The following is a 16,142-nucleotide window of genomic DNA, read 5'->3' on the forward strand; positions in this document are numbered from 1 at the left end:
GTGATGTATTACAACGCATGCACACGCACGGCACAAACAGGTTTCTCCACAACGCTTCACAGTGTGCTACCTGCTCTGTATGCTGGTTGGGCTAGAACTGGTTCCTGTTTTTGCAGTAGTGCTTGTGCTGGACAGCAGGCTTTTGTGAAGTCCAGCAGGAGACGTAACAGTCATAGATGCTGATGTAGAACTTGGAACGTTAGAGCTAATTAATTCATCTTGTTTTCTGCTGAAAGAGGTGCTAAAAAATAAACACACACACATTATATTTAGTAACCATAAGAGAAGTGGCAATCAACTGCATACACAATAAAATCGAGCAATATATCCAGGCAGGATGAAATACTGTACAATGGATGCTACAGGACACCCTGGTAGAGTATAGTCTACTCCAGGGACATCCACCTCTCAGTGTAACCAGACTTCCTAAAGGCCATTATCAAACTGGCTCTTTACGCTAAATTATGCGGCGATTATTAGCATTGCAGAGTAGAGTCAGACATTAGATATACATGCAAGAATATATTTTCAAAGAGTTAATACTAAAAGATGGTATGAAAAGTGAACTGTACTAAATGGATCAAAAAAACATTAAAAGACTTATTGTCTAAATAAGGTTTACAACAAGTTATAGTTTATTTGGATTTGTTATATCACCATTAAATAACTTGCAGATCACAACGGTGTACAACTGTAAAAACAAAAGAAAAGGCAGAAAAAACTACAATGATTAATAGGACAGATTCAACAAACTCAATCACGCAAGAAACAATGAAACATACAATGAAGGAAGGAAGGAGGGAGGAGAAGAAGAGAATATTGCAGGAACGAGGTGCAGGTCCTGTGTAAAGATTCAGGGTGGGAAATGCAGCTCGTGTATGGAAAGTCTGAAAAAAAAAAAAGCTTTTAGAATTGCAGCTAAGCAGTGTAAGCTTTTTCCACACAGGCTCAGTTATCACTCAGAAGTACTCTCTGTCCTGCTTGTCGTGAATAGAAGTGTTTAACTTTCCTTTCACCTTGCCTAGGCTTGTACTAATCTAAGTTCTCAGACTGCTTTGAAACACTAAAATTATCCTATCAGCAGCTAAGCAGACACTGGGCCCCACTATTCAAATATTAGAACCAATTTTTTTCTAGTGTTTCTGATTTTCAGAATCAGCCATGAAGCCGATACGTGCCCTTTTAGGAAGCGTCATTCTCCGTAACTGACAGCTGTTGCTGAAAAGTACCCAAGGGGATTACAAACATGGGCAGCCCTCCTTTAGAAAGGAAAACAGAAGTCTGAATCAAGATGTCCAGATCCGGATGTCTCAAGTTTTACCAGTATTCTAGAACAGAATCTGCAAAGGCAGGCTGTCCTAAAACCAGGGTTTTTTTTGAGGGGGTACTTAGGAGTACTGAGTACCGGCACCTTTTCCATTGTCTGCTAAAATTGACCCATGGTCCCCAAGTTTTAACGAAAGACCTCAGGCTCTACACACAAATTCTGCCTTGTCATAGATTCTGTGACTGATTGCAAGGGGCCTGGCTATTGTGCGGTGGGTCCCTCATTGATCACCCCCCACCCCTGAAGAGTGGCTTCCCATTTGAGTACCGACACCTTTTTCACTGGAAAAGATGCACTGTCTAAAACACAGGAGAAACGATGTTTATGCACCGTGCGTGTGGCATAAATATCCATTTTAGAAAAAAATGCAGACATTTCAACAGGCTGAAAACCAGCACATACAATTAAAAAAAAAAGTGGATTTTCTTGACAATGTCAGAGACTAGTATTGCTTGCCAGTGTAGATTTTTTTTTGGAGGGGGAGGAGGGGAACCCACTGGGGGATTTAGCGGGCAACCTCTCCTAATTCATCAAATGGAGCACATTGCCAAAACCTAAACATTCTTGGTAACATAGTAGATGATGGAAGATCAAGACCATCAAGTCTGCCCAACAAGAGAACATATGAGTACTTGATCTTGAGCTGTCTGCCATTTTCAGGAGCTTAGCGGAGGTTGGATGGCAGAGGTGGGGCTGGTGGTTGGGAGGCAGGGTTAGTGCTGGGCAGACTCATACGGTCTGTGCCCTGAAAATGACAGATACAAATCAAGGGGCTGGTGGTTGGGAGGCGGGGCTAGTGCTGGGCAGACTTATACGGACTGTGCCCTGAAAAAGACAGATACAAATCAAGGTAAGGTATACACAAAAAGTAGCACATATGAGTTATCTTGTTGGGCAGACTGGATGGACCGTGCAGGTCTTTTTCTGCCATCATCTACTATGTTACTATGACTAGGTGTCCAATATAACCTATGAGGAAGCCTAAACTGGACTTGTTTGTAAAGACCACTGATGTACATACCCACAAATCTTCTCACATCTCTTTCTCCAATCCCTATCACGACCATCTCTCCCAAGCTTGCTGGTAAAGAAAGGAAGGTTTACTTTGACTTCCTGTTGCAGCAAAGAGCTATATATCTGTGATAAGATCCTTTTTCTCCGAAAATGTTTAAAAAGTGCTATTTCCAATTTAGTAGGAGCCCTGGGCACATTCACCTTGGCATCCGCAAGAAACAAAAATACTGCTGGAAAAAAAAAAAGATGTTTTCAGATGCGTCAAGTCCTGCAGTTGCGCATGGGACAACAGAGACCCCTGTAAAACAGATCAAACCAAAATGTGCTAGGCCCCTTCTTAGTGTGGAAAAATACGTCATGGAACTACGATAATGAGACCACCTGCTGTAAGGAGTTAATGCCCCCCTCACCCGCCAACTCCCTTTGATCTGGTTCCACACCTTCTGCAGCAAATCCAAAAGCAAGTGGGGTGGACCTCTAGTTTAAATGTGGGAATCCTACCTATCAGGAGATTAAAGTATTGAAAAGAGGGCCGAAATAGCACTCTCTCTCATGTCGGACCCAGTGGACCTGTGGACTCTCCACACAGAATTCTCTGAGAGCTTTTAGCACGGCTGCTTGTTAATATCATCTCAGACTGGGAAATCCAAAACCACCCCTGAATTTGGGCAAAGACAGAACAGGAGGCCGAATTCATGGCCTTCTATTTTTCCAGATAAACCCCTGAAACAGCCTCTCCTATACTCTGAATTTAAATTGTGGAATACGGATTGGCAACTAGGAGAAAAAATTAAAAAAAAAAAAAAAAAAAAAAGAAACTTAGATAAAAATCATCAATTGTATCACTGTGGCCCTGTCCCATCAAGTCAGATATAAAGGACTGGTCTCCAGCATCATAGAAGGAGTTTTCTTCTCCTTGGCAGGAGTGCGATGTAGAAGAAATCAAAACTCCCACCGATGCCCGTCTAGCAAAATGGTCTATTTGAGGCGGGCTCTCCAGCTGAGATGCCATGTGAATGAATGAGCGAGGTCTCACTCCTGATGGGAAGACCTCCCAGCGTCTCCACTGCAATTTGGGCAGCCGAGCAGTCCACAATCCCACAGGTTGCTTAACTCCCGATTTTGGGGACCAAATAGGCTCTTTCCGCTGTTTATGAGTATAATCTAAACTTTTAATGAAAGCTTGTATTTCTTTATCCGATTGCAGGAACCGCCTCTTCCTGTCCATAGCAAAAACAGGTTTGGCGGGAAACCAAATGCCCGTCTGAATTCCATGCTCTAAGAGGGCCTGCTTGTATTGCCATAGGGCTCTTCTCCAATGAACAGTCTCAGCACTAACATCTGGAAAGACTTCAAACGTATGATTGTCCCACGCAATGGATTTTTTCTGTTGTGCAATCTGCAAAATATAATATAATGGATATTGCAGCAGCCATATAATAAAGGCCCTAGGTGGTATGTGAGGGTGTAGGTTTAGGGCGAAGTTCTCTATGCACCCTCTCAATCTCATATGGAGGCTGGGGGGGGGGGGGGCAGAGGGAGGCGGTCAGGGCAACATTGAAGCAGCAGTTTATGCACATAATCCCATAATAGTACTCCTTCCATTCTCTCTGGTACCCCCAAAAGCCTCGAATTAGACCTACAATCCTCGTTTTCCTGGTCCTCCAATTTTTCCGACAATTGTTCCACTAGTCATTTAAGGGTTTTAATCTGGTCCCCATCCTGAGCGCCTGCATGTGTTCACCAAATGCAGTTGGCCCTCCACTTCCTCCAAGTGCTCATTGATCACTGGCAATTTTTCTTCCAACTTATGTACCACCACTTCAGCAATCTATTATTTCACGGTCCGCAGATTTTTCAAAAGCTGTTCCAACATGTCACCTGCAATCATCACAGACCCTGCTGGAGCAGCACTTCCAGTCGCTGCCAACTCCCCAGTCTCCCAAGGCTTCATGGCCTTCCAGGCATACATGCTGGGAGTCAACTTCAGTTCATGGCATCATTCGCTGCAAGACAGAACTCTCACACGGCCATATGGACTGCAATTGCAAGCGCTGTCTGAATCCTAAAACCTCAGTGGGCACAGGCGGGGGGGGGGGGTGTTTGGGCAGGGGAAAACAGCATGAACTTAAGCGCATCCATGTAGCATGGTCACTGCACCAGAAGTCCCCATGCACTTGGATTTTGACGTGTATATCCTGGCTTTGTAAAATGGGAACTTAAAACATTTGTGCAAGATAAACTTTTAAACTACCAGATTCAAACATGACTAGACCTTCTACAATGAGGCAATTTTCACCTGCCCAACTAGTAAAAGGTCCACTAGTTACCCAGGGTAGTCTCCATTTGAAAGAGAGCTACAAGGCACACTGGTACACAAGTACCCACACATCTTCCATCTCATATTCCTAAAGGTCAAGTATGCATAGGAAAACAGGAGTGTAGATTTAAAAATCAAATGCATTTCCCTTTGCCTGATTTTTCTCACAGGACAAATTATATAGGTACTTTTACCCACTCTAAAGCTTCTCAATAAAAATAGAGAGATCAAGCAATTATTTCAATTAATGTTAGTTTAAAAAAAAAATTAGTAACTTGCTCTATGATGATCAGAGAGCTCTGAATTCATTGGAAAATGACTGAAATGTAATTACACGTACATTCCACATGTTGCACATTAATGTGCTGTAAATGGTCTCGAGTCCAACCAAGAGAGGGGAGAATCAAACTTTCTGGATCCTCTGCTTTCTCATACTTTTCTAGCGCTTCCATTGCGACATGCGTTTTCAAATACTGGCAAAAAATTGTGTTCTTCACCTTTTGTAATTTTTGGTTATTATTGCGACACATACAAAAATAAATTTCATTCATGGTAATAAAAACTTCCAATATCTACTAGCCTCTCCTGGACATTACCTTACAGTTACCAACAGCAGCATTCCACAGTTTACAATTTAGACCATGCAGTTCACTTCAATTGCATAATTCAAAGTTTTCCGTTGTATTCTACAGAACAAAAGACAGACAGACACTAACATGCCCCACAGCTCTCAGACATTTCTTGAGACCGAGCCCCAATGCCGCAGAATGTGGTCACATAGTTTATAGTCAAATCTGGTGCATTGTGATGCATAAAGCCAAAAGCCCTCAGCATTTAAAAAAAAATGCTGATCTATAATTTTAGAATGACACACCACTGAGTATTTCATTCCACTTACACATTGGATTACACTTATAAAAAAAAAAAAATGAATAGGTCACGACCACCCAAGTGCAAACTGCATGAATCCAGAAATTGCAAACAGAATTAACTTTATGTACACTGAGACAATTAAAGCTAACCTGCCATTACCTTCTTTGATAGTTTGCGTTTAGTCCTTCATTTACTGAGCTATTTTTCTTGAAATCTTCTTCCCATCTCCTTCTTGTATATGAACCACTATTACGTATCAAATTAATAGAGAAATCCCTAGAAAATAAAGAAGAAATTTTTTTTTTGTTGTTTTTAGATGAACAGGGAGGAAGGGAAAGAGGACAATCTGAGAAAGGGTAATTTAATTACCTGTAAAGCAAAGTTGCTGTCTATAACAGATGTTCTCTCAAGACATTCAGTTACACTAAGTACCATGCGTAGGAGTTTTTGAACTCATGAGGCTCTACTGCTCCCCTCAGCTTGGATAATACATTTTTAATTTGGGAAAAACTAAAGAGAGGCAGAGGTAAGCAACTTTGGTGAACTACATTAGAAAAAAAGCAAAGTCACGCTCAGGGAATTTCCTAAGGGCTGCCTGCAAATTGCACTCCCTCCCCCCCCCCCTCCAAAAAGGGGGAGGGAGAGAAGAACAAAACTATCAACGGAAGGTTAACATTTTTTTTTTCAGTTTTTAACGTTTATTAAAAAGAAAGGGTATTTGAAATATAACAAGGGTGTGTGGTGTAGAGATGGGGGAGGGCAGAGGAATACACGGTTCCTTGAAAGAGGCTCCTGAATAAACTTGACAGGCTGAAGTTAAGACCCAAAGTGGAGGAGTGGCCTAGTGGTTAGGGTGGTGGACTTTGGTCCTGGGGAACTGAGTTCGATTCCCACTTCAGGCACAGGCAGCTCCTTGTGACACTGGGCAAGTCACTTAACCCTCCATTGCCCCATGTAAGCCACATTGAGCCCACCATGAGTGGGAAAGTGCGGGGTACAAATGTAACAAAATAAAAGATATTATTGGAGATTCTACATGGAATGCTGCTACTATTGGAGATTCTACATGGAATGTTGCTATTCCACTAGCAACATTCCATGTAGAAGGCTGCGCAGGCTTCTGTTTCTGCGAGTCTGACGTCCTGCACATACGTGCAGGACAAGCAGAAGCCTGCGCGGCCACATTGGTGATCTGCAAGGGCCGACTTCTACGTGGAATAGCAACATTCCATGTAGAATCTCAAATAGTAGCAACAGTGGAGGAGTGGCCTAGTGGTTAGGGTGGTGGACTTTGGTCCTGGGGAACTGAGGAACTGAGTTCGATTCCCACTTCAGGCACAGGCAGCTCCTTGTGGCTCTGGGCAAGTCACTTAACCCTCCATTGCCCCATGTAAGCCGCATTGAGCCTGCCATGAGTGGGAAAGCGCCGGATACAAATGTAACAAAAAAAAAAAAAAGTGGTGAACTGGATTAGAAACTGGTTGACAGGTAGATGCCAGAGGGTGATGGTTAATGGAATTCTCTCAGAAGGAAAGAAAAGTGAGTAGCGGAGTGCTGGGACCGATTCTGTTCTTAAATATCATTTGCAGTGACTCGGTTCAGTAGGAGTAGCACAATGGATAAGTAGCATATCCCATATATTAACAAAAACCTCAGAACTCCGCAGGTAGAAAAATACCTCCGAGAAAAAAAAATTTACCCTAAAGGGAGTGAAATATCATTGGTTTCTAGGTGTTCCTAGAAAAAAAGGAAAGTCATTAAAAAACAACTCCAAATCTGGAGAAAAAAAATAGTTACCCCCCCCCCCCCATAAATCAGGAAACACCACCGATATGTTGTTTCTTCAGCTGCTCTTGAAGAGCAAAATGCCTGATGAAGAGACTTTAAAAGGTAAGCGATGTGCATATTCTTTCCTGAGTGCTATACTTTTCATTTTTTTTATTTTCCAGTTTTTGTGGATGCAGCACTTTGCATACTTAAGGTTTACAGATCAGTGGTGTTTCCTGTGTTTTTTGGGGTAGCCATTTTTTCTCTAGATTTGGAGTTATTTTTTTCAAAATGACTTTCCTTTTTTCTAAGGACACCTAGAAACCAATGATATTTCACTCCCATTAGGGTGCTACATCTATTGAACCGAATTCCTGCAAACGACATTTAGGTATTGATTACATATATAATATCTCATGTTTGGCTAAAATGGAATCTCCTGATAGAACATGTTACAAGAGCTTGTTAGGCTAATGAAATTTATAGTTGACTAGTAAAGGCCCGTTTCTGGAGCCAATGAAATGGGCGCTAGCAAGGCTTTCCTCTGCCCCCCTCCCACCCACCCAACCACCCAATCAATGCACCTTCGTCGTCACTGACGCCATTGCGCCGCCCTGCTCACCGTCGATATGTGACTGAATTGCTCCACCCTCAACGTCATAACGTTTGATGCAAGGGCGGGGCCCAGAGACTGGGTGATTTTCATGGCTTCAGCACCACGAACTTACGAACTTTGGCTTCAGTGACTTCAGAGAATAGAACGTTGAGGGTGAGTTTTATATATAGCGAATGCTACATACCTGTAGAAGGTATTCTCCGAGGACAGCAGGCTGATTGTTCTCACTGATGGGTGACGTCCACGGCAGCCCCTCCAATCGGAAACTTCACTAGCAAAGTCCTTTGCTAGCCCTCGCGCGCCCGCGCGCACCGCGCATGCGCGGCCGTCTTCCCGCCCGAAACCGGCTCGAGCCGGCCAGTCCAGTATGTAGCAAGACAATACACTTCAAGGGAAGACACAACTCCAAAGGGGAGGCGGGCGGGTTGGTGAGAACAATCAGCCTGCTGTCCTCGGAGAATACCTTCTACAGGTATGTAGCATTCGCTTTCTCCGAGGACAAGCAGGCTGCTTGTTCTCACTGATGGGGTATCCCTAGCCCCCAGGCTCACTCAAAACAACAACATTGGTCAATTGGGCCTCGCAACGGCGAGGACATAACTGAGATTGACCTAAAAAATTTACCAACTAACTGAGAGTGTAGCCTGGAACAGAACAAACAGGGCCCTCGGGGGGTGGAGTTGAATCCTAAAGCCCAAACAGGTTCTGAAGAACTGACTGCCCGAACCGACTGTCGCGTCGGGTATCCTGCTGCAGGCAGTAATGAGATGTGAATGTGTGGACAGATGACCACGTCGCAGCTTTGCAAATTTCTTCAATGGAGGCTGACTTCAAGTGGGCTACCGACGCAGCCATGGCTCTAACATTATGAGCCGTGACATGACCCTCAAGAGCCAGCCCCGCCTGGGCGTAAGTGAAGGAAATGCAATCTGCTAGCCAATTGGATATGGTGCGTTTCCCTACAGCCACTCCCCTCCTATTGGGATCAAAAGAAACAAACAATTGGGCGGACTGTCTGTGGGGCTGTGTCCGCTCCAGGTAGAAGGCCAATGCTCTCTTGCAGTCCAAAGTGTGCAGCTGACGTTCAGCAGGGCAGGAATGAGGATGGGGAAAAAATGTTGGCAAGACAATTGACTGGTTCAGATGGAACTCCGACACGACCTTTGGCAGAAACTTAGGGTGAGTGCGGAGGACTACTCTGTTGTGATGAAATTTGGTGTAAGGGGCCTGGGCTACCAGGGCCTGAAGCTCACTGACCCTACGAGCCGAAGTAACTGCCACCAAGAAAATGACCTTCCAGGTCAAGTATTTCGGATGGCAGGAATTCAGTGGCTCGAAAGGAGGTTTCATCAGCTGGGTGAGAACGACATTGAGATCCCATGACACTGTAGGAGGCTTGACAGGGGGCTTTGACAAAAGCAAACCTCTCATGAAGCGAACAACTAAAGGCTGTCCTGAGATCGGCTTACCTTCCACTTGGTAATGGTATGCACTGATTGCACTAAGGTGAACCCTTACGGAGTTAGTCTTAAGACCAGACTCAGACAAGTGCAGAAGGTATTCAAGCAGGGTCTGTGTAGGACAAGAGCGAGGAGCTAGGGCCTTGCTGTCACACCAGACGGCAAACCTCCTCCACAGAAAGAAGTAACTCCTCTTAGTGGAATCTTTCCTGGAAGCAAGCAAGATGCGGGAGACACCCTCTGACAGACCCAAAGAGGCAAAGTCTATGCTCTCAACATCCAGGCCGTGAGAGCCAGGGACCGGAGGCTGGGATGCAGAAGAGCCCCTTCGTCCTGCGTGATGAGGGTCGGAAAACACTCCAATCTCCACGGTTCTTCGGAGGATAACTCCAGAAGAAGAGGGAACCAGATCTGACGCGGCCAAAAAGGAGCGATCAGAATCATGGTGCCTCGGTCTTGCTTGAGTTTCAACAAAGTCTTCCCCACCAGAGGGATGGGAGGATAAGCATACAGCAGTCCCTCCCCCCAATCCAGGAGGAAGGCATCCGACGCCAGTCTGCCGTGGGCCTGAAGTCTGGAACAGAACTGAGGGACCTTGTGGTTTACTTGAGATGCGAAGAGATCCACCAGGGGGGTGCCCCACGCCTGGAAGATCTGTCGCACCACACTGGAATTGAGCGACCACTCGTGAGGTTGCATAATCCTGCTCAACCTGTCGGCCAGACTGTTGTTTACGCCTGCCAGATATGTGGCTTGGAGCACCATGCCTTGACGGCGAGCCCAGAGCCACATGCTGACGGCTTCCTGACACAGGGGGAGAGATCCGGTGCCCCCCTGCTTGTTGACATAGTACATGGCAACTTGATTGTCTGTCTGAATTTGGATAATTTGGTGGGACAGCCGATCTCTGAAAGCCTTCAGAGCGTTCCAGATCGCTCGCAACTCCAGAAGATTGATCTGTAGATCGCTTTCTTGGAGGGACCACCTTCCTTGGGTGTGAAGCCCATCGACATGAGCTCCCCATCCCAGGAGAGACGCATCCGTGGTCAGCACTTTTTGTGGCTGAGGAATTTGGAAGGGACGTCCCAGAGTCAAATTGGAGCAAATCGTCCACCAATACAGGGATTCGAGAAAACTCGTGGACAGGTGGATCACGTCCTCTAGTCCCCCAGCGGCCTGATACCACTGGGAGGCTAGGGTCCATTGAGCAGATCTCATGTGAAGGCGGGCCATGGGAGTCACATGAACTGTGGAGGCCATGTGGCCCAACAATCTCAACATCTGCCGAGCTGTGATCTGCTGGGACGCTCGCACCCGCGAGACGAGGGACAACAAGTTGTTGGCCCTCGCCTCTGGGAGATAGGCGCGAGCCGTCCGAGAATCCAGCAGGGCTCCGATGAATTCGAGTTTCTGCACTGGGAGAAGATGGGACTTTGGGTAATTTATCACAAACCCCAGTAGCTCCAGGAGGCGAATAGTCATCTGCATGGACTGCAGGGCTCCTGCCTCGGATGTGTTCTTCACCAGCCAATCGTCGAGATATGGGAACACGTGCACCCCCAGCCTGCGAAGCGCCGCTGCTACCACAGCTAGGCACTTTGTGAACACCCTGGGCGCGGAGGCGAGCCCAAAGGGTAGCACACAGTACTGGAAGTGGCGTGTGCCCAGCTGAAATCGCAGATACTGTCTGTGAGCTGGCAGTATCGGGATGTGTGTGTAGGCATCCTTCAAGTCCAGAGAGCATAGCCAATCGTTTTGCTGAATCATGGGGAGAAGGGTGCCCAGGGAAAGCATCCTGAACTTTTCTTTTACGAGATATTTGTTCAGGGCCCTTAGGTCTAGGATGGGACGCATCCCCCCTGTTTTCTTTTCCACAAGGAAGTACCTGGAATAGAATCCCAGCCCTTCTTGCCCGGATGGCACGGGCTCGACCGCATTGGCGCTGAGAAGGGCGGAGAGTTCCTCTGCAAGTACCTGCTTGTGCTGGAAGCTGTAGGACTGAGCTCCCGGAGGACAATTTGGAGGTTTTGAGGCCAAATTGAGGGTGTATCCTTGCCGGACTATTTGGAGAACCCACTGATCGGAGGTTATGAGAGGCCACCTTTGGTGAAAAGCTTTCAACCTCCCTCCGACAGGCAGGTCACCCGGCACTGACACTTGGATGTCGGCTATGCTCTGCTGGAGCCAGTCAAAAGCTCGCCCCTTGCTTTTGCTGGGGAGCCGCGGGGCCTTGCTGAGTCGCACGCTGCTGACGAGAGCGAGCGCGCTGGGGCTTAGCCTGGGCCCCAGGCTGTCGGGAAGGAGGATTGTACCTACGCTTGCCAGAAGTATAGGGAACAGTCTTCCTTCCCCCGAAAAATCGTCTACCTGTAGAGGTAGAAGCTGAAGGCTGCCGGCGGGCGAACTTGTCGAATGCGGTGTCCCGCTGGTGGAGAGACTCTACCACCTGTTCGACTTTTTCGCCAAAAATGTTATCCGCACGGCAAGGCGAGTCCGCAATCCGCTGCTGGATTCTATTCTCCAGGTCGGCGGCACGCAGCCATGAGAGCCTGCGCATCACCACACCTTGAGCAGCGGCCCTGGACGCAACATCAAAAGTGTCATAAACTCCTCTGGCCAGGAATTTTCTGCACGCCTTCAGCTGCCTGACCACCTCCTGAAAAGGCTTGGCTTGCTCAGGGGGAAGAGCATCAACCAAGCCCGCCAACTGCCGCACATTGTTCCGCATGTGTATGCTCGTGTAGAGCTGGTAGGACTGGATCTTGGACACGAGCATAGAGGAATGGTAGGCCTTCCTCCCAAAGGAGTCTAAGGTTCTAGCGTCCTTGCCCGGGGGCGCCGAAGCATGTTCCCTAGAACTCTTAGCCTTCTTTAGGGCCAAATCCACAACTCCAGAGTCATGAGGCAACTGAGTGCGCATCAGCTCTGGGTCCCCATGGATCCGGTACTGGGACTCGATCTTCTTGGGAATGTGGGGATTAGTTAATGGCTTGGTCCAGTTCGCAAGCAATGTCTTCTTCAGGACATGGTGCAAGGGAACAGTGGACGCTTCCTTAGGTGGAGAAGGATAGTCCAGGAGCTCAAACATTTCAGCCCTGGGCTCGTCCTCCACAACCACCGGGAAGGGGATGGCCGTAGACATCTCCCGGACAAAGGAAGCGAAAGACAGACTCTCGGGAGGAGAAAGCTGTCTCTCAGGAGAGGGAGTGGGATCAGACGGAAGACCCTCAGACTCCTCATCAGAGAAATATCTGGGATCTTCCTCTTCCTCCCACGAGGCCTCACCCTCGGTGTCAGACACGAGTTCCCGGACCTGTGTCTGCAACCTCGCCCTGCTCGACTCCGTGGAACCCCGTCCACGATGGGGGCGTCGAGAGGTAGACTCCCTTGCCCGCATCGGCGAAGCTCCCTCCGCCGACGTGGTCGGGGAGCCGTCCTGGGAGGTGGCCGCGGTCGGCACCGCACGCGGTACCGACGTCGGGGACCTCAACCCGGGCGATGGGCCAGCCGGCGCCACGCTCGACGGTACCGGAGGCGCAAGCACCGCCGGTACCGGAGGGGTAGGGCGCAACAGCTCTCCCAGAATCTCTGGGAGAACGGCCCGGAGGCTCTCGTTTAGAGTGGCTGCAGAGAAAGGCTGAGAGGTCGATGCAGGCGTCGACGTCAGTACCTGTTCCGGGCGTGGAGGCTGTTCCGGGCTGTCCAGAGCGGAGCGCATCGACACCTCTTGAACAGAGGGTGAGCGGTCCTCTCGGTGCCGATGCCTGCTGGGTGCCGAATCCCTCGGCGACCCAGAGCTCTCGGTGCCGACACGGGGAGGAGACCGGTGTCGATGCTTCTTCGATTTCTTCCGAAGCATGTCACCGGAGCTCCCCGGCACCGACGAGGAGGACGTCGAATCCATCCGTCGCTTCCTCGGGGCCGAGACTGAAGAAGGTCGATCTCGGGGGGGCTGTACCGCAGGAGCCCTCAGGGTAGGCGGAGACCCACCCGAGGGCTCACCGCCACCAGCAGGGGAATGGACAGCCCTCACCTGCACTCCACCCGATGCACCACCGTCCGACGACATCAGCAGACGAGGTCCTGGTACCACCGACGTCGATGCAGCTATCCGATGTCTCGGCGCCGATGCAGAGGCCCGATGCCTCGATGCACTCGATGCAGGGGCGGCCGAGGAAGATGGTCTGGACGCTGACGACGTCGATGCACTCGAAGATCCCGGTGCCGATGCCGACGAAGAGCCCGAGAACAACACGTTCCACTGGGCTAGTCTCGCTACCTGAGTCCGCCTTTGAAGCAGGGAACACAGACTGCAGTTCTGAGGGCGGTGCTCGGCCCCCAGACACTGAAGACACGACGAGTGTCGATCAGTGAGCGAGATAACCCGGGCGCACTGGGTGCACTTCTTGAAGCCGCTGGAAGGCTTCGATGTCATGGGCGGAAAAATCACGCCGGCGAAATCAAAAGCCGAAATGGCGAAATTTGAAGCACCAAAATTTAGAGGGAGAAAAATCTCGACCGAGGCCAAAAAGAGGCCTACCCCGACGACGAAAGAAAACTTACCGGGGCAAAAAGCTGGAAGTACGGGGAGGATTTACACGAAACCCGGCGGGGGGTTTCCGGAGCACTTCCCGACTAAGAGAAAACTTTCCCGAAGGAAAAAAACACGCTCAAAATAAATTGGACTGGCCGGCTCGAGCCGGTTTCGGGCGGGAAGACGGCCGCGCATGCGCGGTGCGCGCGGGCGCGCGAGGGCTAGCAAAGGACTTTGCTAGTGAAGTTTCCGATTGGAGGGGCTGCCGTGGACGTCACCCATCAGTGAGAACAAGCAGCCTGCTTGTCCTCAGAGAAATATATAGATAGATAGATAGATAGATAGATAGATAGATAGATAGATAGATAGATAGATATAGATATATATATATAGAGAGATATAGATAGATATAGATATATAGATATTTCAATGAAAGAAAGTAGTATTTTTAAAAATGCTTGGCAAATTTCTCATGTAGTTTCCATTCACATGCAGCACGCATAGGTAGAAAAGCAAGATAAAACCTACAGCGTATTACCTATTTTCTTTCTCCTCTATATCAGATGTGCTAGCCAGTCGTCTTGGTATTGTAGGTGCAACATACGCCAGTCTAGTTCCTTTACCATCTCTCTCCTAAAATAAAGAAACTTACTTTAAAATGTCGTTAACACTTTTGCCCAATCATGAGACATTAGTAGTTGCTATAGAGAACACCCACCACAAAAATACTATTGTTCAAACCAGAAAAGCGTGTGCGCTTGCTTTGGCTGTTCCAAACTTTATGGAAGTCAGTCCTTGCTTGGAGGGAGGGGGAAGCTCTGATATTTCCATCATTCAAAATTGTGAGCAATTTAGGAGAACGCATGCAATGTGCTCATATTCCCTTATAACGTTCAAAGGATGAACCCAGCTCTGCCAGTGTTTGAAAGCAGGTCTTGGAATGTGAGCATACAGGGGAGGCTTTTCCACTTTCAAAGTAAGTAACTGATTCAGAAAAGAAAGCGTGAGAAGGAAGCAACATTTGCACTTTTTGAAAAGAAATAAGAGTTGAACAGAGGTCATCTAGAATATCACGTTTAACCTGAAATCATATTTAAGGCGGCAATGTGCTAAAAAGTCATTGGTTAACAAATTTACTCTGCTCTTTTTTAATTTCACATTACCATCATGGTAAAGTATGCTTAGACTGCTTCCTCTACCCATTCAAGATCCTTACGGCATGACCACTTATCCATTTGCATTTAGCTCACACCTTTGTCACCTTTGACATTTTATCTATTTCTAAATTACAATTTATACATATTGACATATTAAATAAGAGACAATTACCTTTTCCCTATTGTCTAAAGTGGAGGAAAGCCTAGGACTTGAAGCAGATCGCATAACGCCAGTGGAGTCTTTTTCCTTCTGAGCTTCTTTAGATATGCTTATTTCAGCGAGTGCACCATAACTGCCAGTCTTTCGAAGACCTAACCGCCAGGAAGCGGGAGATTCATCTTTTCTCTCTTCTTCTTTAGAAGAAATCTTGCTAGCAGGTGGGGGAAACTGTATAGCAAAACCAACAATACATTTTAAGAATATGTCGACTTTATGGATTGATTCTTCTACCCTTCTCCCCCAGAGATAGTTCTGTTATCATAATGGTGGTTAAAAAAAGCAGCTATTTCCTAGACCAATTTACTTCTAAAAATTAATTTGTTGTTAGAATTTAAACACTTAATACACAGTGGCAATGAGATAAAAATAGAGTAGCCACACAGGTCAGAATTCAAAACCATGCAGCGGTGATACCAGTACTGATTAAAAGATGGTTATTCGGAAACCTAACATACAAATCCTTGCACACACGAATGTCTCACCATGGACTTTTCACCTTTACTGGGCACTAGAACAATGCCAGTTTTGCGCAAACCCTGTCTCCAGGATGCAGGATGTACTGATCCCATCACAGGAAGGAGAGAAGTAATGAAATCAGACTACAGCCAATTGAAGACAAGACAAAAAAAATAAACATGGGAAGAGTGAAGAGGAAAAGATGGTACAAGAAACACTTTCTAACTTAAACCGCAGTATAAACTTTAGAGATGGAAGGTTATACCTGCAGTTTGACAGAACACAAATAGCTTATGACACTGAGTGATAAGTGCCTGCCATACAATGTTAATGTTCGTATTTTAGTGATGTGCATGATGTATAAAAATGCTAAGGTTATTAAAGTATAAATATAAAGC

The 16,142-nt window shown here is 47.2% G+C and overlaps 1 protein-coding gene across 1 annotated transcript in view; it reads right to left on the reverse strand.

The window, feature by feature from the left end:
• LOC115477441 (protein phosphatase 1 regulatory subunit 12A-like) overlaps positions 1-15,857 on the reverse strand; it is a 64,383-nt gene extending 48,526 nt beyond the window's left edge. Inside the window, exons 1-5 of the mRNA XM_030214315.1 lie at positions 15,771-15,857; positions 15,241-15,456; positions 14,450-14,544; positions 5,694-5,810; positions 71-241 (exon numbers count right to left, since the gene is read on the reverse strand). Of these exons, the coding sequence (XP_030070175.1) occupies positions 71-241; positions 5,694-5,810; positions 14,450-14,544; positions 15,241-15,456; positions 15,771-15,857 (686 nt within the window). The remainder of the gene's footprint in view (positions 1-70; positions 242-5,693; positions 5,811-14,449; positions 14,545-15,240; positions 15,457-15,770) is intronic.
• Positions 15,858-16,142: the final 285 nt, after the last annotated feature.

Source organism: Microcaecilia unicolor, chromosome 9 (genome assembly GCF_901765095.1).
Source record: "Microcaecilia unicolor chromosome 9, aMicUni1.1, whole genome shotgun sequence".
Lineage (NCBI taxonomy): Eukaryota > Metazoa > Chordata > Amphibia > Gymnophiona > Siphonopidae > Microcaecilia > Microcaecilia unicolor.